The sequence below is a fragment of the Engraulis encrasicolus genome, chromosome 15, assembly GCF_034702125.1.
Source record: "Engraulis encrasicolus isolate BLACKSEA-1 chromosome 15, IST_EnEncr_1.0, whole genome shotgun sequence".
In the NCBI taxonomy this organism is placed as follows: Eukaryota; Metazoa; Chordata; class Actinopteri; order Clupeiformes; family Engraulidae; genus Engraulis; species Engraulis encrasicolus.
In genome coordinates this window covers 25086108-25109306 of record NC_085871.1, presented here as the reverse complement: position 1 = coordinate 25109306, position 23199 = coordinate 25086108, and the positions used below count along the sequence as shown (strand labels likewise).

The window sequence follows — 23199 nt, the reverse complement described above, 5'->3', positions numbered from 1 at the left end:
CCTCAGCGCGTGACTTTTGGTTATTTGAGGGCCAGGGCCCAGACCTGCACATTAAGTCGTTAAGGAATGAGACAGAGGTAATGGTGCCAGGATGGTATTACAGCTATTAAAGGAGGTGTTCCCCCCGTGCCCCGCGACTGATCGACTGCCTCGGGTTAACGAACGGTGGATACACGGCCTGAAAGAGATGCAATCACCCCGCTCATACGTCCCAGTTTTCATGACATATTTGACCCACAGGTAGACACCAGTGACGTCGGATCCAAATCTGTGTTGGTCCAAAGTGTATGTGCCTCGCTCCACCCACAGGGAATGAGCCTTACTGCCGAATTAGCCTACCGGTAGCCTAACCAGAACAATAAACATATGCATAGACCAAACGGAATTCTTCCCCAGATTTGTATGAAAGTTTTATTAGCAGACAAAACCTACTGTGTCATCAATACGATTACGAACAGAATACAATGTTGAAAGAAGTCAATGCACTACCTAAATTAAGAGGAAAATACTACGTGAACCGAGGTTCACGGGAGCCCTTTACCTGGTTTCAACTTAAAGATTTGATCATTATATCAAAGTTTAATACTTGGTTGCCTCGTGGGACGACCGCAGCCAGGGACCAATGAGCAATCAGTTAGGCTACCTGAACATGGGCTGTCCTAATGCCAAGGGGTTTGGCTTGGGAACTTAAGCTTCTAGCCAAGTTGTACTCAAATCCTAAAATACTACATTTTTATTACATTACCTAAAACAATTACAAGACAGAGACCTGTTCACCACCCGAAGTATTTCCATCAGATTGATACCAAACACAAGCGTATGATTTTAATACATCATGGACACATCTAGAACACATTTTAAGTCTGGCCTGTCGGTTCAAAGTCCTTTGTGTGTCATTTTCCCGCCAAAAGTCCACAGAGCCAAATGGTGCTTTGCCACCTGGAGGTGTGAATTGCCCGAGGGGCAGCCAGGGGTCTGCTAATCTTATCTGATGGCCGGTGGTCATGCAGAGTTGAGTCGCAATAGGGGCAGACAATGCAAGGAGTTGAAATGTCTTTGAATTTAGTGACTCAATAGTCAGATGAGCAAAAGTTTACCTTTGTAATTAAAAGATAGCAAAAACAGTAAATAAAGCAGTAAAGAAACAATGGTCAGGAAGGAAAGGCACAGACGTAGTGGAGCTGATGTCAGGTCCAGGTGTGGGGGATGTTACAAGCCCTTTGACAGGGATCGACGTCTGTCAAATAGCTGAGGTAGTTTGAGTGAAAGTAAAGCAGTGTGAAGGACTGAGCACATAGTGTATGTCTCATTGGCTGTGTGGGTGCAGCAACCCAGGAGGACACAGAGTACACATGTAACAAAGTTACTGTATGGTGCATACTGCAACAATTATTCCCCAAAACTTTAACTCACCAACTGGGAAGGGGTGATGGCATTACAGGACACTGTGTGCATGTGTGCGTGCGTGTGTGCGTGCGTGTGTGCGTGCGTGTGTGCGTGCGTGTGTGCGTGCGTGCGTGTGTGCGTGCATGTGTGCATGCATATGGAGTCAGGACTGGTTAGGCGAGCACCCCTTTGTGTATTTAGAAATTAGCATCTCTGTTAACAGTGTCGCATAGGGCCTATCTGATTGAGCACAACTGATCTAGTACCTCTAGTGCTTTGTAAATTTTGATGCGTTACTTCCCTTGATGTTGTAGTTCTGTGTGACGTTCAGGAGGTACTGAAACCTCCAAGACATTTAGCACCCTAGGCGACCGCTTTGTCTATGCCTATTGCCAAGTTATTGCCAAGTTATTGCTAAGTTATTGAAACGTCTCCACGGAATGAAAATCAAGGTAGCTAATTTCGAAGAGGTAGCATAAATAGATAGGATGCCACTGTCGAGTAAGGCTACTGGTAGCTCATCTCAACGAAGCAGCTCATCTCGACAGAACACCGGCCCATGGTTGTTTCCCAATCCTTCCCAGTTCACAACCTCCACTCAGTAGCCACCTGGGGTCGCCGGCAACCCTATTCACTTGCTGAAAATGCTTAACTTCATCATAACAGCATTGCTATGACATTACAGAGAGCCATAGTGCTGCGCTAAGGGGTTAACCACTCAGTCCCTATCAAAATGATCAATTCTTTCTCAATAAAAGCTAAATGTTTCAGCTATTCATCCTCTGCAGCCATAAACAGATGAGGTACCAAAATACTCATGACTATTTCTACAGTCTACATGTTGTGCACCTTTGTCATAAGTGTATAACAACATCTGATGATCATATTACACTGTGTGTATTGTTGTTGTAATTACATCCTTAGTTGGCCTGCATCTTGGATGGGCTAACCCAGCCACCTTCCGCCATTAGGCCTACTTACACACGCTGGACGACTACTTCTTCTATTAGAGTATTTTATACACCTAGCTTGCTGCCATGCCACATAGTCTGCTGGAGCCATGGCATAGGCCAGGGGAGGGGGAACCTTTTTCATTCGGGGGGCCACTTCAAATTCCTCCGAGGGCCGTACTATGAACACAAACCAGGATTTCTTCCTGCACTTTAGGCCTATATAATATTGAAGGCAGCCACCTTTAAAAGAGACACATTCTCTAGGTTCCCTGAATATAACTTAATTGTATTGCAAATGTCGAAGATTCTTTTACAAAATATGTCAAATTTCATGTGAAGCTGCATGACATGAAAATCAGTGGTGTAGTCTACTTTTTTTGAAGTGGGTATACTGTATATCCTAGCATTTTTTGAAGTGGGTATACTGTATATATTTTTGCTATTCAAAACAATGGATCAATCAATTTTACTGTAAGTGGGTATACTGAAGCCCCTAAAATTTAGAAGTGGATATACTCCGTATACCTGCGTTCTACGTAGACTACACCACTGATGAAAATTATATCGTGGGCCGGATAAAACGGCCTCAAGGGCCGCAAATGGCTCTCGAGACATATAGACTATCCCCACCCCTGGCATAGGCTGTGGTTAAACCCCCTTGTCCTATGCAAACACGAGCACTCTTATGCCGAATGATAGCTGGTCACATATCACCCACTGAAGCAGCAAGCATTGCAGCAAGTTAGGTCAAGTCACTCCAACACAGGATACGACTCCAGCTCTCTCTGCTGGTAAGGCTTATAAACTAGTCCAGAGTTGAGTGAGTCCTAACAACTTACGTGCAGTCGGCTCAAGTCACTGCCATTAGGCTATGGCTTTCAGGAAAGGTTGCATTTTGGCGCATATGACTACAAGAGTATTCGTTAGAAGTAGACTACAACTTTCAACTAGTCTATGGGCAAGGTGAGTAATGCATTGGTAGCTTTTACGCATGTAAAAGCAACTCCTTACAAGTTTGTCCTTTGTTTCTCTGTCGGACCACACATAGTTAATCTCGGCTAACATATCGCGATACTATGTTGCACTTTCACCGTGTACAAGCGCTGACTGTTGTGGATGCCTCTACTGTGAAATAGAAATTCAATATGAACTTTAGTATCCATACAACACATGACCAAAGATGAATGTTTTGGCCGATGTGGCTCTTTGTAGGTCGGCAAGTTCAATGGCGACATGCCCGGTGTTGTCAGTCCAGCCTACCCGTGCACTTGTGGACGAGAAGTTTCAAATAGCTGTAAGAAATTTGCGTCCCAAACAAGAAGTCACTCTACATTCCCTGCACCAGTCCGAAGATAAAGACTTCTGGGAGGCATTCGGGCACTATACCTGCGATGAAAACGGAACATTGACAGGTAATTTGAATGGCGTTTGACCCCCTTGACAGCACCAAGGGTCGATTAGGCCTCCTAATAGCCAAGCAGGTGGGGGCAGTAGAACTCGGCTACGACTACAGTGGGCTACATTGTTATAATTATCAGATTCATCAGTCAGTGCAGCCTGCGAGATAAATATCTCCTTGAAATCAGTTTTTGAAACTTGGGATGTCTGTTGTTATGGGTGCTGTACCCTGTCCTGTGCAGCCTGTCTGTAATTAATTAGGCCATATAACAATGTAGCCTACAACCAGAAAACAGTAGTTCATAGATTTCACACATATTAGGCCTATGTGCCGCTGGTGATAACCTGCATTCTCCTGCAGTCACGGACGATGCGAGCTCAGGTGGGACGTATACCGGAGTTGAACCCATGGGACTGCTGTGGAGCATGCGTCCCGTTCCAGGTAGCAGACACGGACTCAGGTAGGCTATGGCTACTTGACATGTATATGCATGCCTATCTATGGTATGACCCTGTTTTGGCATTGCACACCTCCTTAGGCCAGGTGCGTAGGAGTGGAAGCACTGGGTCACCAACGTTGACACAAAAAATGCTCTAGCCTACAGTAGCCTATTCCCATTTGCGACTGTTCACATTTTTCGGTGTAATGGCCTTCAAACGACTTGCAAGTAAAACTCTGCAAATGTGAATAGGCCTAGTGTCTGGGAGTCTTTTTTTGCTATGACCCTGAACATGATTATGTGAGGTGAGCTGCATACTTGCAGTTGTTTGCAGAATGTCAGTAGGCCTACAGCATTTTCTGAGTGCATGTTAACTGCAGTAGGCTTAACTACAGTAGCCTAATCAGTGTTGCCAGATGGAAAACGCTGAATTATTGTACCAAACCCTCAAAATTATAATTTCTGGGGGCTTTTCGAGAGATAATTATTGTACAAGATCGAATTGTTGTTTCAAGGCATCAAAATGAATTGAACGAGAACTCTGAAATTATCTTTTTTATATATATATATATATTTTTTTTTTATCGTACAGAGGTTATGGTACAAATAGGCTACAATAATTATTGTATATCTGGCAACAGTGACAGTAATACTACAGTAATACTGCAGGAAAACTGCATGTTTCATCATGTAATAATGCAGCAGTATTTTTTAGTCAGTGACAGTTCCCCAGAGACTATACTACAGAGTAGGCCTATCTGTTTGGCTGTTTACAGGTTGAGAAAGAGAAACGTCATGTCTCCAATGGTGGTGAGTGTCTCGGTCTTCAGTGGTCACATGACCCAAGGCTTCTCGGAAAAGGACGCCCTAGCAACGGTTGTCACGGAGAGGTGGTACCTGGCGCCAGGAGTGCAGCGAGTGGACGTCAGGGAACGAGGAGTTCGAGGCACCTTCTTCATACCACCAGGTACAGACATAGACACACACACACACACACACACCTTCTTCATACCACCAGGTACACACACACACACACACACACACACACACACACACACCCTTCATACCACCAGGCATGACACACACACACACACACACACACACACACACACACACACACACACACACACACACACACACACACACACACACACACACACACACCTTCTTCATACCACCAGGTATGAACACACACACACACACACACACACACACACACACACACACACACACACACACACACACACACACCTTCTTCATACCACCAGGTACACACACACACACACATACCTCTTCTTCATACCACCAGGCAGACACACACACACACACACCTTTTTAGTCAAAAGCAGCAGCAACATGTCTCTTCATTTGTCCTTCCAGCAGGAAGGAACTGGTTTACTTTTTGAAGTTTGCGCGTGATGTGGGTCTGTTGATCTTCCGCAGGCCCATGAGCACACTCCTTCACACGGTTACCAGGGCTGTAGTACTCGAGTCCGGACTCGGCCCGAGTCCGGTCTCAAGTCCGTTTTTTTATGGACTTGGACTTGTCTCGGACTCGGTATTGTTTGGACTCGGACTTGTCTTGGACTTGGACAATGGTCTTGCCAAATTAGGCTTTTGAACTTGCTGGGTCTGTCATTAAGTTTTGTTTAGAACACTGGCCATCATAGATTGTAAAGTGGAGCTTGAAATCCAATAACAAACAAGTTTGTCTTCACATCCATGCCATATAGGTTATCTTCTAAGGTTCACACTATTGACATTCATCCTTTTCATTGTCAAACACTGACCGACATGTGACTCGGACTTGACTTGGACTCGGTCTTGTCTCGGACTCGAACCTCTTTGGACTCGGACTTGTCTCGGACTTGACTAGTACTGGTCTTGGACTTGTCTTGGACTCTACAAAGGTGGACTTGACTACAGCCCTGACGGTTACATACCGCCATTCAGACATATCGCCATTCCGACATTGACGTCCAATTGTCTGAATGACGGATTCGATTTTTCCATCTCCGTGCGTCACTCGGAGCAAACACAGATTTCAGCACCGCACACGTGGACAGCTTCGGAAACACCGTTGAAGCTCACGTCACTCGCAGCAAACGCAGATTTCAACACCACGAACGTGGACAGCTCCGGGCACACCGTTAGGTGTAGGCTCGCGCGTGGACAGCTCCACACAAGAGTAACGTGGTGTCAGAATGTCGCTATGATTAAGTGTGGAGGTGTGTCGAAATGGCAGTATGTCGGAATGGCGGTTGCCCCCACCCCCACCCCCCCTTCACACAGGCTTTCAAGCAACACCGCTTGATCTTTTCATAAATGTTAAAAGAGCTCTAACTATTTAGGATTACAAGTTTAATTAATCACTGTCCCGAGTTAGCCGATGCTTATTTGAGTCATTAGTAAGTCAACGATGACTCTCGCAACCACTTTCATGGTCCCGCTGTCAGAGAACCACAAATGTAGCCTAACTTTTGGCAAAGCGACCGGCTACGAGTGCTGTGGGAAACACTTCTCATACGAAAAATCAGTTTACATACCATATTCAGATTTGTATCCACTGCTGGCATTCCATGATGAAAAACATTCTCATAGCGAGTTTATTTGAACAGCATTTTTTCATGACTTTCATGATTTTGAGACAGGCATGCCACGGACACCGTGCAAACTACGTCATCCTACATTGTGCCCCTTTAATGTCAAGGCATTGATTTTCTATTTATTTTCTGCTTTGGCAGTTCTTTCCTTTTGTATCAATTATTGTGGATGTGTGGCATTTAAGCAGTTTATTTTGCTTAAATGCAATACTGTGTGCGTGTGTGTGTGTGCGTGTGTGCGTGTGTGTGTGTGTGTGTGTGTGTGTGTGTGCAGGTCCGGGGCCCTTCCCTGCAGTGCTGGACATGTGGGGGGGTGGAGGGGGGCTGGTGGAGTACCGAGCAGCTCTGTTGGCATCGCACGGCTTCCTCACCATGGCACTCGAGTACCTCAATCCGGAAGAAGAGAGGACACCTAATCTGGACACTGAGTACTTCGAGGTGTGTGTGTGTGCGTGTGCATGGCGTGCATGCATGTGTGTATATTTGTGCCTTTGATGTCTTGGAGAGCAAAGTCCTGTCTGTTTACCTTTCACCCAGTCACTTGATCTGCTGTGTGTGTGTGTGTGTGTGTGTGTGTGTGTGTGTGTGTGTGTGTGTGTGTGTGTGTGTGTGTGTGTGTGTGTGTGTGTGTGTGTGTGTGTGTGTGAGAGAACAAGAGAGAGAGAGAATGTTGTATTTGTTTATTATTTGTTATATCTGTTTTATTACTAGCATAATACACACCTCTACTGCACGTGTTGGTATAAAAGAAAAGAAAACCTTCATGTACCATTGCGTAAGGCAGGTACATAGAAGAAGAAGGAAAAATCAGCACACTCACTTGCCGCTCATTGATGTATTCAACATCAACACAATGTTTCGACCTCAAACGTCAGGTGTATGTGTGTCTGCCCATGTGTGACAGTTCTTCTTACAGATAAGGAAGGGTCGGGTATAGATAGGGTCAGATGATAGCAAACAATAATGTTCCCAAAAAGACACATGATCACCAGAAATAGCATAATTACAAAAAAGACAAGACAGTAACAAAATCAGGTACACTGTAAAAAATAACATTTGGTTTCATCTCACATTTTCAAGGTTTCGGAACTTTAGGTTTTGGAGTACTGCTATTACTAAGTTGAGTAAACTAACTTTACAATGTTTTGCCAACTAAGAGTTTGATTATTCAACTAACCATAAAAGGTAGCATCAACTACGCAGTTCAAATTGGGGAATCTATTCAGCTAATTTTCCAAAGATGCATCAACTAAATCTTCGAAGTGATTAATTTCTTAAAGGGGTATGCCACTATTTTGGGGTTTTATACAGTTAAAATCGTTGGCCGGGGTTTATAAAGGTGGTAAAGTGTCTTATTTTTCATGTTAAGCGTTGTCTTGCTTTAAGACAAGTTAAAAGAGGGAGTATGTAGCTAAGCTAGTGAAAGACTTTCACTAGCTTAGCGACATGCTCCCTCTTTTAACTTGTCTTAAAGCAAGACATTGGCTTACATGAAAAATAAGACACTTTACCACCTTTATAAACCCTGACCAACGATTTTAACTGTATTAAGCCTCAAAATAGTGGCATACCCCTTTAAATTTAAAAATGTCATTATCATGGGTCCCCAAGTGAATGGGACAGAAAGGCAATTGTCTGCCACTCTGGGGGCAGCCAATGCAGGCAATCTATACAAGCATTGCTAACAGCATCGCTGACAGCCAGTAGGCCCAACTACCAGCAGGCCCAACAGCCAGCCGGCCGGCAAGGCAAGCAGGCAGGCAGGCCAGCTAGCCCGCCATGTAAAAAGCCAACGCTGTCAACAGCAAGAGAACTTTTGTAAGCAAGGATATACAAGAACAGCATGAGCGTCCTGGTTTAAATACTGGTGCAAATGAACCATGTGACCAGAGTGATCATGCATGTGGCAGGTGCAGGCAGTAATTGAATCATGGCATGACAGCCCTTAGTACTCAGGTGAGCAGGCAGTGATTGGTTGAAATGGGATTGACTGATTGATTGATTGATTGATTGGTTGATTGATTGATTGAATGATTGAATGAAAGCAGGTCTTGGAGAAGTTGTCAAAAGTTTCATGAAGGTGTCCTGAATTGTTCATGGATGCAGAGAATATAGCAGAAACCATACAGCATGCTCATTACCCGTTTTACCACATTTTACCTTTGCTTTATTACCTGTTTTACCATGTTTTTTTTTTTTTTGCTTGTTTGCTTTTTTTTACCTGTTTTACGTTTCATAAGAACATTGTAGCCTGTCACTTCAGGGGAAAATGCTGAATTCTTACATTCTAAAATGCTTACATTCTGAACAGAGTTCTCAACGGGTCGGGTCAGCCCGACAAACCCGACGGGCCCCTTGGGTTCGGGCCGGGTTCGGGTCGAAAATATAAGCATATGGCTCGGGTCGGTTCGGTCCGCAGGCTCAATCTTTTCCGCCCAGTGAAAATAAAAATGAATCAGTTCTGCTGTTTACCGTGAATCATGGCGAATTTCCCCTTGATGGGTCAGTAAAGCTAGCCCTATCTATCTAAATATATGTAGGCCTGCGTAACGAAGGTCTGGCAGGCTGCTGCATGCAACATTGCGCGTATTGTGATAATTTGTAAATCACAAGGTACCGGAACGCAAAACAAACATGACATCACAGCGATGATGAGTTGGACAGAGGTCCCGGAATGCACAGAAAAACTACATTGGCTACAATTACGCAAACGAATAAAAACGGGGAAAAAAATTCTTAGATGCAATTTTAACGATATTGAGTCCCATGTCAGCTCATGGAACCATACTTTTGTTTCTTAATACAAGGGACGGTTGGCAATCCAATGGCTATTTTAAACAACAGCCATAGTAGCCTATTAAATGCTGTAATGACAACAACCAATATTTTTAGTTTGATCGCTAACTTTATGCTTAGTAGTCTCAGCAAATGCAGTGCATGGAAATTATGTTTTCCCCATGAGGTGAAACGAAACCGAAGCGGTCTTCTACTACATATGGAAAGGACAGCTTTCCAATTAGGCTATCCTTTCCCCGTATTCACACAACGTTGGCATATGCGTATTAAACGTTAAATCCACGCTTTGTTGGCGACTTTGTTGCATATAATTTGGCTAATCCGCATGTGCTGTTGTAGGGGTGGGCGATATGACGATATTATATCGTGAATCGCGATATTGAGTAAAATATCGTCTCGAATCTGCCAAAGTGGAGAAATCGTATAGATCGTCTTGCACTGAGGATGTTTATTATCAGTATCAGAGTGACGTTTTCTCACTTGTGTTTGTTGTCTTCGCTTTATTCTTTACATTATTGTATTCCAATTGTACACTTTATGAGAGTATCATCAGTGCGTTAACATTTTATTGACTGCAAATTACAAATTGCAAGTATGAAAGTTTTTTTTTGTTGTTTCAATTTTTTTGGATGGAAGATCGTGATAAAATATCGAAATCGTGATTTCATGTTAAAAAATCGTGATACAACATTTTTGCCATATCGCCCACCCCTATGCTGTTGCGATATGCCACTTCACTATTTAAATGGCTTGTGCACCGATGGTAAGCGAGTGGCAGCGAACACGGCGATTTTTCCGGTAGACTTGGCTTTTCACACTGACTGTCTGCTCGCGCTGCGGTCTGGTTGAAAATACCCCCAGCCAATGTTTTATTTGGAGCGTGTCGGCCCTGTTTGAATAAAATATCACCTTGTCTTTGCTGTTTTCGTGCTCAAATTGACTTGTAAGCAACTGTCGGGTCTTGGGAGGGAAGGAAACGCGCGCGCACACATGCGGAGCGCTCGCCAGCCGAGGAAGATCTCATCCTCTCACCTAGGTTATCTGTCTTTTTTGCTATACATGGCTGATCAATGCACCAACCGTAGCCCAGGTGCCACTAGAAATTAGTATGTCCAAAACCTTGTGTGCCGACCAAAATTTTATGAAACTTTTAAACAATGTTTGGCACAGCCAGGCTTTCCATCTCATCCGCGCATATGAACAAACAAGGAGGGAGGGGCAACTTCACGTAGCCTACATTTAATCAGATACTCGGGATGGAAATGTAGTAAGCCTACATTTAGAAGTCAAAACAAAAGGTGGATAGATTGTTGTTGCCGTGAAGCATGAGGCGGTTATTGAAATCGCGCTGTGGATGATTCTGCTTAAATAGCAAGAACTAAGTTTCCCCATTTCATATTATGTTTCTATTGTGGAAAATATCTTTTCACTAGGTTTTTAAGTGGGTTATGCAATTTACTGCACATCAGTGCCCTTAAAGATCCACCACAACCCGTCATTCTCCATAGGATAACGTGGGATAACTTGACCCCCGACTTCGGGCCTCGGGCCGGGTTCGGTTAGATAATTCCAAGTGATGTGTCGGGTAACATCGGGCTCAGGCTTTAAAAGTCGGGTTGACATTTTCAGGCCCGTTGAGAACTCTAATTCTGAAGCACCCCTGCGAAACTCCCCAGGTAGCCCTGTTGCAGCAGATTGCCATGACTTAGTTAACTAACACTTAGTTGGCAAAACCTTGTAAAACTAGTTCATTCAACTTTGTGATAGCAGTACTCCAAAACCTCAAGTTGAAAATTGAAACTCATAACTTAAAAACTCTGTGCTGATAGTTGCCTTGAAAATTTGAGTTAAGGCCAACTTTTATTTCTTACAGTAGATTACTTGAGTTTGAGTTCATTCTCAGAAGGCTTGAACTCGAGTCTGGAGCTACTTGACGTTATCCAGGCACCCACTATAATTTGTATACCATATCAACTCAACATCTCAGTTAAGTCTCAGTTTCTCAAAAAAACCCACAAAAGTGAGTTAAAAAACTGAACTTGAGAAAGTGGAAGTTGGCATTGGCAATTTCACGGGTGGGGGGTCCTCAAAAATCCCAGTAAGCTCAACAATGTCAAGTTTTTACAGTGTACAACAGGTGGACAGGTACACCTTTAATAACTGCTGTAACGATACACTCAACACACCAATCGGTTCATATCATGATTTTTGACATATGATTAGATATACCCCACGATTTTTGAAATCCATGAAAACTATGGTAGTTTATAAGTAGAATAGGTTACGTGGGGCTACTAATTATATAAAAAAAAGTTTAAAAACAATAATGATAATGATTTGATGCACTATCACATCATGTCATGTGGTTGTTTTCAGGACTGAAAGGTAACAAACTTTGAAAGGGTGTATCGATACAGTATTGTGAGTCTGTGCTGAATGATTTCTCAGTTCGATACAATATTGTTACAGCCCTAGTGTGTACCTAAAATTTGCTTGTTAATTAGGAGGAGTTATGTCTATATCAACTATTCTGTGTTTGTGTAAATGTGTCTGTGTAAACCCTTTTTTGTGTTTGAACAATATGCGTTGGTTAATCTGTGGCGCTGTGTGTGTGTGTGTGTGTGTGTGTGTGTGTGTGCGTGTGCGTGTGTGTGTGTGTGTGTGTGTGTGTGTGTGTGTGTGTGTGTGTGTGTGTGTGTGCATGTGCGTGTGCGTGTGTTTGCCTAAGAGTACTGTATAACACTTAGAATAACTAAGAGTTATAGGTGCTGCAGTTTTATCCATTCTGCTATTAAAACACTGAATGGCACATGAGTCCTACATTTAAGTTTTTTTCTCTGTTTTCATATGTCTATTTATATATTTATTGTGTATTTTATTTCTTCTATATCCTTGTTTGGAGCACTTTTCTGCTTGTCATGTTTCCTTTTTGTCGTCCTTGTGTTGTTTTGTTACTGTCCTTTGTCACCGTCATTAGTATTGTGCTGTTTGTGCAAGTTTTTGTTGTGTGTCAGTACGGTGTTGTCTGTGTAAAAAGCTTTTGCTACTTTTACCTGCAACCAAATCTACCTTCGGGTACAAATAAAGTTACCTTACCTTACCTTACAGATAGCGTATGACATCGTCCAGTCGCATCCCCAGGTTTCTGCTGATAGGGTGGCAGTGCTGGGTCTGTCTTTTGGGACCCACATCACTCTCACCATGGCAGCCTACTCCAAAAAGGCTCAGGTAGGCTACATCCCCACATCCCTCTCACCATGGCAGCCTACTCCAAAAAGGCTCAGGTGTAGAAATAATTATGATCTGTAGCAAAGACTTCGCTTTATGTTCACTTCTGTACTTGTTTCATATACTGTTCCTCTATTCTACTCTACTCTATTCCTTTCCAAATATTCCCCAGGGATAACTATGTGACTAGGAAGATACTTTCAAGGTCCTCTGATAAGAAACAATGTTAACCCTGTGTTTTTTCTATGTCTTCTGTGCTGCCCATTAAGAAAGGGCTTTCGTGGGAGGAGAGACCAGAGAGACCGAGGATGCCAAGCGAGGAACATGTTTTCCAGGCTTCTCACTCTCTCCTTTCGAGAAAGCCAATTGTAAACTCAGATCAACTTGTCGTGGTCTCATTAATTAATTAATTAGTTTAACCCCTTAGCGCAGCACTATGGCTCTCTGTAATGTCATAGCAATGTTGCTATGATGTAGTTAAGCATTTTCAGCAAGTGAATAGGGTCGCCGGCGACCCCAGCTGCAGTAAGAGGCTACTTAATTTCCTTAACAGTAGTCTACATCCCCATCGTTTGGCTTGCTACAACTACCTTTATACTCCTTTTTTTAATTAGATATATTTTTTTTTGGAGGGGTTCAACTTTATTAGGACAGGATAGGGAAGAGTAGGACAGGAATTGAGTGGGAGAGAGAGATGGGGAGGGGTCAGCAAAGGACCCGGACCGGGAATCGAACCCGGGTCAGCTGCGTGGCAGGCGAGTACCCCACCGGATGGCCACGACAGGGCCCTTTCTACTCAGTTTGACCCAACGCTTTCATTACGACTACATTAACTACACAGTAAAACATCAGGGTTCATGTAACTCATGCAAGGGTTTAAACTACCTCCATTTCAGAAAACAAAAAAAGTGTTAATTTTGCTCTTTGGTCAGTTTAATGCTTTCAGAGTTAATTCTACTCAATATTGTGTGAATATTAAGGTGCTGATTCCGCGTATCCTGCTATTTTTAAAGCCTACTATTTTTTTCTCCTGCTTAGGTGTAAACGCAACATTTGGATAAAAATAAATACTCCATTGTAACAAATTTGTTAGGATATTTTTTTTAAATAGGATATTTTTAAAGCCTGCTTTTTTATATCTAGATTTTTAAAATCTGGTACATGGAAACGGGAGGCCAAAACCAGCAGAAAAAAATATCCACATTTAAGAATATCCTGCTACGTGGAAACCGCTCCTAAGAGAGCAGAGGAAAGCTGCAGAAGTTTACAATTACTTTTGACTCCACTGCAATTTGTCATAATTAATGAAGACATTGATGGCTGTGAAAATATACTAATACAGTGCTTAAATGGCAACATTTGTGTAAATAAATTATGGAAGTAAACTACTAAAAAAAGGACATTCTCTCTTCTTATGTAATGTGATTCATATGTTGTGTTCTCCCTCTGTCCCAGCCCCGGTGTTGTATTTGCATCAGTGGAAGCCATGTTCACCCCATCAACAAGTCCCTCTTCGAAGTCTTCAAATACTTTCAGCGGTGAGTGTGTTTGTTGGTGTGTGTTTGTTTGTTGTCAAGTGTTTTTCAAGACTTAAATGTTGTGAGCATGTGTGACTTCTTTAAACGTCTATCTCTAAAGCACTCCTAATGTGTGTGCGTATGTGTGTGTGTGTGTGCATGTGTGTGTGTGTGTGTGTGTGCGTGCGCGCGTGCGTGCGTGCGTGTGTGTGTATGTGTGTGTGTGTGTGTGTGTGTGTGTGTGTGTGTGTGTGTATGTGTGCGCTTGCATTTGCAGGCTGATGATAAAGGCCCGCATTGATGAGAATAATCATGTGATCTGGAGAGATGTCATTCTGCCAATCCCAACTGAGCCGGACATGAAAGTCGACGTAAGTGTGTGTGTGTGTGTGTGTGTGTGTGTGTGTGTGTGTGTGTGTGTGTGTGTGTGTGTGTGTGTGTGTGTGTGCATTGCAGTCTGTGAATATGAGTGTGTGAGTCTAATAGACAAATTTCTGAGGCTGCCCAATATTGTGTGCAGTGTGTAAACCTGCACTAACCTGCTGTGTGTGTGTGTGTGTGTGTGTGTGTGTGTGTGTGTGTGTGTGTGTGTGTGTGTGTGTGTGTGTGTGTGTGTGTGTGTGTGTGTGTGTGCGTGCACCTGTGCAGGTGGGTTTGATAAAGTGTCCCACACTGATAGTGATCGGGCAGGACGACCAGAACTGGGCAACTGTGGAATCTACTGAAGATGTGAGTGACATGTTGCATTACATTACATTACATTACATTGCATTTGGCAGACGCTTTATAACCAAAGCGACTTTCAAAAGAGGACATAATCAAGCCAACATCACAAGCCAATACAAAGTGCACAGGAAATATACAGAACAACAAGTGCAGTTGCAAAGAGGGGTTAGTTTAAAAAAAATAAAATAATGAGTACACACACAACACACACCCACAAACACATACACACACACACACAACCTAAACTAAACTAAATTAAACATCATGTCAAGAGTCTGCCCTGGGGCTAGGCCAGCTCAAGAATTAGTCTAGTAGATTATCTCGAAAGAGGAATGTCTTTAGTTGTTTCTTGAAGGCTGCAAGAGATGTGCTTAGTCTTGCTGCCTCTGGGAGACCGTTCCACCACTTGGGTACAACAACAGAGAACAGTCTTGACTGGGAGTACCTAGAGCGACTGGATGGCGCTGGAGTCAGACGGCTTGTGCTGGATGAGGGCAGTTCTCTTCCAGTAACATAAGGCGTTAGTAGGTCCTTCAGATAAGCAGGGGCCGTTCCTGCGATGATTTTGTAGGCAAGGGTCAATGCCTTGTGCTTGATCGGGGCGGCAATCAGTAGCCAGTGCAACTCAATAAACAGAGGAGTAACATGGGTCCTTTTGGGTTGATTGAATATCAAGCGTGCCGCCGCATTCTGGATCATCTGCAGAGGTTTTAGCGCACAAGCAGGTAGACCTGTCATGAGTGAGTTGCAGTAGTCAACGCAGGACAGGTCCGTGGCCTGAACCAGTCGTTGTGTAGAATATTGTGTCAGCACAGGTCTAATATTCTGTACGTTGGACATCTTGAATCAACAGGCCCGGGTGACTGAGTTGATGTAGTTGGAGCATGACAGCTCATCATCAATCATGACGCCAAGGTTTTTGGCGACTTTGTTTGGGGTCACTATGGTGGAGCCTATCTTCAGGTTGATGTTGTGACTGTGACACACACACTCACACACACACACACACACACACACACACACACACACACACACACACACACACACACACACACACACACACACACACGCTGCAAAACACACACACACTCACACACACACACGCACTGACACACGCGTTGTAGCTTCTTCTGTAACTTCTCCTGTAACTGATTCTTTTGTCACTCTACAAACCACTGTTTTTGAGTCACAAAGAATACCAAAGCTATGCTAATTAAGTTTGTTGTGGTGTGTGTGTGCGTGCCCGCCTGTGTGTGTGTGTGTGTGTGTGTGTGTGTGTGTGTGTGTGTGTGTGTGTGTGTGTGTGTGTGTGTGTGTGTGTCCAGATTCAGCAGATGATGGACTTGGCTGGTAATGGCCACCTGCTGACGGTGTTGTCGTATCCAGACGCAGGTCACCTGATCGAGCCTCCATACACGCCACATGTCCGCTTCAGCAACTTCATCACGCAACAGAAATTCAAAGGTACACACGCACACACACACACACACACACACACACACACACACACACACACACACACAGTGCCACGGATTAACCAACACATATTGTTCAAACACAAAAGTGGGTTTACACAGATATATTTACACAAACACAGAGTAGTTCATATAGCAATATTACATTACATTGCATTTGGCAGATGCTTTATAACCACAGTGACTTTCAAAAGAGGACATAATCATAGCCAACATCACTAGCAGATACAAAGTGCACAGGAAATATACAGAACAACGAGTGCAGATGCAAGAAGGGTTAGTTAGGTTTTTGTTTTTTTTTAGAGTAATAACACCTTCTAATTAGCAAGCAAATCTTAGGTACACATGAGTCATTCAGTAGTTATTAAAGGTGTACCTGTCCACCTGTACACTGTGAAAACTACAATTTGACATTGTTCAGCTTACTGGGATTTTTGAGCCACCCAAATGTGAAATTGCCAATGCCAATAAAAAGCTTATCTTAAAGAAACACTATGCAACTTTTTCATAGTCATGAAATGGCTTGGAACTCAAGGTTTTGCTTGACTGACCCGTTATGGCGAAAATGGGAATATTTCCATCACCATCTGGTGGTTCTGCTCCGAAACAGCACTTGCAGTTTTGCCTGGAGGCGCCGCGCCCTTTGTTGTTGTGGAATTTGTGGCCGCTAGGGGCGTCTAGATTTCTATGGTGTATGAGTGGAACGAATGAGAGACCCATTCATCCCCTTCGTTTGCTAACTAAGCAGCAGCAGCTCGCTGAAAGCTGGCTACTGGCTAGCTGATTGTAAAATATCACGCTGGCATGCAGCGAAAGCAACGAATGGGACTGCAAATAAATCACGAGCTAATTGAGATGAAAGGTTTGGACAGGCAAATAAATCGCTTATGTGAACATTGGGAAAGGGCTTCAAAACGGACAGAGACGAACGCCAAAAGAGCAAATATGTGGATTTTATCACTCATTCACTGCACTGGGATATATGCATTAGCATTCTCAAAGTCCACGCCACCTCGTTTTAGTTTACAAAGCTACACAAATGTATACGAGTTGAAATCTGATGGCGCACATTTTACTTGATGTCAAAGGACACAATCAGTCGAGCGAGGCTAAAAATGTTGTTGTCGATCAAGAGGAAACAAAACGTGATCTCAAGCCGGCTTATGGGTGTCCACTTTCACTTTCAACACCACACAAGATAAAAACGTCACCTCGACTTGGAAATCAAATATTTATTATTACAACAAAATAAGCAATAGCCTTTTGTGTCCTCGTTCTCCTAATGTACAGGTACTATATAGTTACTGGAAATGTGAAATAAAGACGGGGATATCGGCCGGGAACAAGTGGATCAAATAATAGTATCCATCTGAAGGAAGTGCAAACGTGATTGCAGTTGTGTGAAGTGAATAGACGAAGCAGCGAACTCATAAGCAAGGGGGAGAATCGCTGATAAAGCCCCTTAGAAGTGGAGAGAGCTGAATGCAAGGAAGGGAATCTGGCTAATTACAGAAGACGAAGAAATTTAATTCGCACATAATCTCGAAGCCAATGTCTGTCTAATTTAGTTGAATGCACATTTTCGGCAGAACCACTAGAGGCCGCCATAAAGTTGTTTACATCGGTGTGTTTATGTCAAAGTTGCATTGGATATCTTTAATCGAGATATTGAGTTGATATGGCATACAAATTGTAGTGGGTGCATAGAATGAATAACGTCAAGTAGCTCCAGACTCGAGTTCAAGCCTTCCGAGAATGAACTCAAAGTCAAGTAATCTACTGTAAGAAATAAAAGTTGGCTTCAACACAAATTTTCAAGGCAACTATCAGCGCAGAGTTTTTAAAGGTACACTGTGTAAGATTTGTAGTTGTTTATTTCCAGAATTCATGTTACCCATTCACTAATGTTACCTTTTTCATGAATACTTACCACCATCTAATTCTAAGTATTCATTATGACTGGAAAAATGGCACTTTTCATGCATGAAAAGGGGATCTTCTCCATGGTCCGCCATTTTGAATTTCCAGAAGTAGTCATTTCTAGCTGAAAAAATGACTGTACTTGGGCCATACCAGAAATTATTAGTTTATTACTTAGTACACTTTCATGAAAATATCAAATTTGGCAATAGGCAACCCAGTTTTAATGAGCAGCATAGTTGCAGTGCCTTTTTTGACAATTTCCTGCACAGTGTACCTTTTAAGTTATGAGTTTCAACTTTCAACTTGAGGTTTTTGAGTACTGCTATTGTAGTACTCCAAATTCGGAGTACTGCAAATTTGGAGTACTGCAAAGTTGAATTAACTAGTTTTACAAGGTTTTGCCAACTAAGTGTTAGTTAACTAAGCTATGGCAATCTGCTGCAACAGGGCTACCTGGGGAGTTTTGCAGGGGCACTTCAGAATGCAAGCATTTTAGAATGTAAGAATTTACCATTTTCCCCTGAAGTGACAGGTTACAATGTTCTTGTGAAACTGGTAAAACAGGTAATAATACAAATACATGTAGTTACTATAATTGTCACTCTACACAACCTACAACAACATCAGTTAAACAAGGACTCGTGCCTACACACATACCGTATTGGTCCGAGTATAAGACGATCCTGAATATAAGACAACCCCCCATTTTCAGGCTCATGTTTTGGGGAAAAAAGTTTTTTGAAGACTAAATTTTGTTTCACATTGGAACTTCTTTCAAATGCAGTTTTTAATTTGTTGGAACATCTGAGGCTTTTTACATAGAACAAATTTCACAATATCATTTTCATGAAATTTTCATGATAAAAGACCACAGATGGCTACTCATACCCTTTTCCTTTCTTTGCTCACTTTACCTGTCAAGCGCCAGTAGGCATCTACAGCCGCCTGGACACGCCTGTTCTAAGTGAGACGCACTAGCCTACACTCAGAGCATCTGCGCCAGCCAGGCAACCAGTCCATTAGAGATAGGCTACCTATTGTGCAATGCACAGATTTTGAAAAATGCTTAGTTGACAGCAATATCTAGCCTAACCAGCAGCCGTCTCGCCAAATCGCCGGTCATTTTATGCATTCAAAGTTTTTCGTTGGACTGTAGAAACCGAACGCAGATCTGAAAGCAGATTGACGTATTGCATTTGAAACCCATGCGCTGCCGTTCAGCACCAAGTTGACATTAGAAGTCCGCTTGGCATTAATTTCGTGCGAAGGCTAAAACTCTTAGGGCAAGAGATTGTCTTGTTCATATAAAATCACTAACCATTATTTTACACCGCATTCCACATTATTATGCAAATGACATTTTTCGCTGTTTCCCCAAATAATCAATACAAATGACAGTCGTCATAATTTTCAAGTCATCAGCCATTAGAGTACAATTTAAAAGTTTTTGAATGAACCTTCCAATGATAACAGTATTTTTTTAAATAAAAAAAACTTTAAATGCTCTGTTCCACATTATTACGCAAAATAGTTTTGTAGTGTTGTAATCCAAATTTCTTTCTTTTTTTCCCATTTACCTCAAAACAGTTGGAATTTGGTACCTTCTAAATTACATTTCAATGTTCAATACTTGGTCATAAGCTGTAACTGGAATGCTGCGTTTAACATTGAAGTCAATGGCAGGGCATTGCATGGGAGTTATGGAAGCCTAGATATCCTTGATGCTTTGCTCTCAGCTGCCATTGACTTCAATGTTAAACGCAGCATTCCAGTTACAGCTTATGACCAAGTTTTGAACATCGAAATGTAATTTAGAAGGTACCAAATGCCAACTGTTTTGATGTAAATGGGAAAAAAAGAAAGAAATTTGTATTACAACACTACAAAACTGTTTTGCGTAATAATTTGGAACAGAGCATTTTGGGCATTTTAAGTTTTTTGTTATTTAAAAAAATACCGTTATCATTGGAAGGTTCATTCAAAAACTTTTGAATTGTACTCTAATGGCCGATTACTTGAAAATTATGACGACTGTCATTTCTATTGATTATTTAGGAAAACGGCAAAAAATGTCATTTGCGTAATAATGTGAAATGCGGTGTATGTTGTTGCATTGTTGAGGGATATCGTCAAATAGGCATGCTTGTCAAATATGCCGCTCTCTCGTGCACACAGATGATGATTGATCGGCTGATGATGACAGCATCCAAAACTTGGGCTACAGGTTGTTCGTCAAATCACCCTTCATTTCTTTAGTTTCAAGTGGTGTTGTCAGGTGACCAGAGAGAACAACCAATGCTTTCCTGATGAGACTGTAAAACCGAACACAAATAAAAGCAGAGCAACATAAGCCGCGATTGACTGATGTATTTCCCCCCCTTGCACTGTCGACCACATCGCGTTGACATTGACAGTTGATAGACGTGCGGTGCAACAGTCATCACGAAACAAGCATCTGCAAATTTGATATGGAAAAATCAATCTATTAACCTATCCATTATTGAGTTTTGTGGCATTGATGTGAAGCATAATGACCGCATTCAGGTTAAGTTAAAAAAAAAGTTTTTTTTTAATTTTGTCTAGCGCGCGGAAATAAGATGACCCCCCTTTTTAGAATACTATTTTTATATCATAAACCACGTCTTATACCTGTATTCAGACCAATACGGAACTTCACATTCTTATTTGTGGTGGCAAGCTTTTCCATTTATAATAATATCAATTGCTACATTTACATGGGCACTTTTCATTGTAACTGATTCCCTGCCCCTGCCGTAGCCTAACGGGTGGGGCACTGGGTTGTTACGCTGGCGACACGGGTTCGATTCCGGCCTGGTACTTCCTGGTACGAGGAAACAAGCACAAGTGGAGGAGGCAAGGTCGTATATTGTAACGCACTGTGTGTCCACCCACAGTGTTTTGCCTCGCCTGCAGATGGCGCCAAACACACAACGTCACATGCATGCATCTAGCACTGCCCCTTTTTTGTTTTTAGTGGATTATCTAAGAAGCATATTCAATGCAGTACATTAATTACCAATTACTAATTAATGTATGGGCATTAGCTGTAGTTGTACCACCTGATGTCTGAGCGTATAAAAGTCATTCATCCATTTGTTACATTGTCTTTGCAGTGTTGATGCTGTGGGGCGGTCAGGCCAAACCCCATGCAGTCGCCCAGGAAGACTCTTGGACCAAGATCCTCTACTTCCTCCACACACACCTTCACCTGGACTCACCACCTGTTGCCAGACTGTAGACACACACATACACACACACGCACACACACACACACACACACACACACACACACACACACACACACACACACACACACACACACACACACACACACACACAAACACACCAGGACACACCACCTGCTGCCTGACTGTAACACACACACAAACACGCACGCGCGCACGTACGTACGCACGGACACACACACACACACACACACACACACACACACACACACACACACACACACACACACACACATCAGGACATACCACCTGCTGCCTTACGTAGGTGCGCACGTTTGAAACAGAGTATATTTATTATGCAGTATACAGTATATCAAAACTAAAATGAAATTGTTTAACGGCAATATTTTTTCACATGGCTTCATATGACTTGAGTGGTCTACTTTGCCCAGTCCTGGAACCATGTGCTTTACTGTAACATTCCCAAGTACGTAGTTCACACTGCCAATTTCGACATTAGTGGGTTTTCATTGCCTTATCTGATCTAAATCAAAGATTCTTCACTTTTTTGACATTGAGGCTCATTTTTCCCAGTGGACAGTGTCCCGGGGCCATTATATTAGGCTACAGTATATTACATTGTATTATATTTTATATATATATATTGTAGTGCTTTCTCAACTGACATAATTCACTTAATCATTTGTGTATTCGGTTATATGTTATGCTGTTCGTCATCTCCACTGTTCTGTTCACTTTATAGTCGCGGTGCCTTTAAGAGTTCCGATGACGTTTTATGTTGCCGGCTTTTCTGTCATGCGCGGCGCCATGTTTTTAGTCAGTTACAATAACTTAATAAACGCGACTCACAGAGTCTTAATGTGAGAAGTTGTACGGCTCGTTTCTTCGCCCTAAGGCAACTTCCACACTGGTGACCCCCGACGTTTGCTTACTGGACGTATCCAGATCGACATGACCGCCAACGCTGTGTCTCTCAAGCTCCCCGAGTTCTGGGAATCATCTCCTTCAGCCTGGTTCGCTCAAACTGAGGCACAGTTTGCCTTGCGTCAGATAACCGCCGACGAAACGCAATACTACTACGTGGTGTCTGCCCTCGGAAGTTCTACGGCGTCGAGAGTGGTGAGCCTTCTTAAACGTCCTCCTCTGACAAGGAAATATCAAACTCTGAAGGAAAAGTTGCTGAAAACTTTCGAACTGTCTGACACTGAGAGGGCAAGTAGGCTTTTCTCTCTTCAAGGGCTCGGCGATAGCAAGCCCTCAGAGCTAATGGACCGAATGCTCGATCTGCTTGGCAACAACAAGCCAGATTTCCTTTTCCTCCACCTTTTCCTGCGCCAGCTGCCTGCTCATGTGAGAGCTGCTTTGGCCAACACTGCCAGCACGGATTGCAGAGAACTGGCTGCTGAGGCTGACAAGTGTTTCCTGGCTGCTCAACAACAACCCTGCGCAGCTGCTCTCCTCCCTGCTGGTGCTGTATCTGATGTTCTGGAGGATGATCACATGCTCATCGCAGCAGCGGCCCCGCGT

General features: G+C 42.9%; 1 protein-coding gene across 1 annotated transcript; it reads left to right on the top strand.

The window, feature by feature from the left end:
- The first annotated feature begins 3445 nt into the window (after positions 1 to 3445).
- On the top strand, positions 3446 to 22539 carry LOC134463916 (acyl-coenzyme A thioesterase 5-like). Its single transcript, XM_063217257.1, has 10 exons — positions 3446 to 3751; positions 4099 to 4198; positions 4954 to 5144; positions 7055 to 7218; positions 12685 to 12804; positions 14260 to 14342; positions 14599 to 14692; positions 14970 to 15050; positions 16373 to 16511; positions 21580 to 22539. Exons 1-10 carry the CDS (start codon positions 3520 to 3522, stop codon positions 21702 to 21704), a joined length of 1329 nt encoding a protein of 442 aa, XP_063073327.1. The 5' UTR covers positions 3446 to 3519; the 3' UTR covers positions 21705 to 22539.
- Positions 22540 to 23199: the final 660 nt, after the last annotated feature.

Bases quoted from the DNA above. Each gene is read 5' to 3' on its own strand.
- LOC134463916 (XM_063217257.1), top strand. From the start codon at position 3,520: ATGAATGTTTTGGCCGATGTGGCTCTTTGTAGGTCGGCAAGTTCAATG. The intron at 7,219-12,684 runs GTGTGTGTGTGT...CTTACCTTACAG, and splicing joins TGGACACTGAGTACTTCGAG to ATAGCGTATGACATCGTCCA. The intron at 14,343-14,598 runs GTGAGTGTGTTT...TTGCATTTGCAG, and splicing joins GTCTTCAAATACTTTCAGCG to GCTGATGATAAAGGCCCGCA.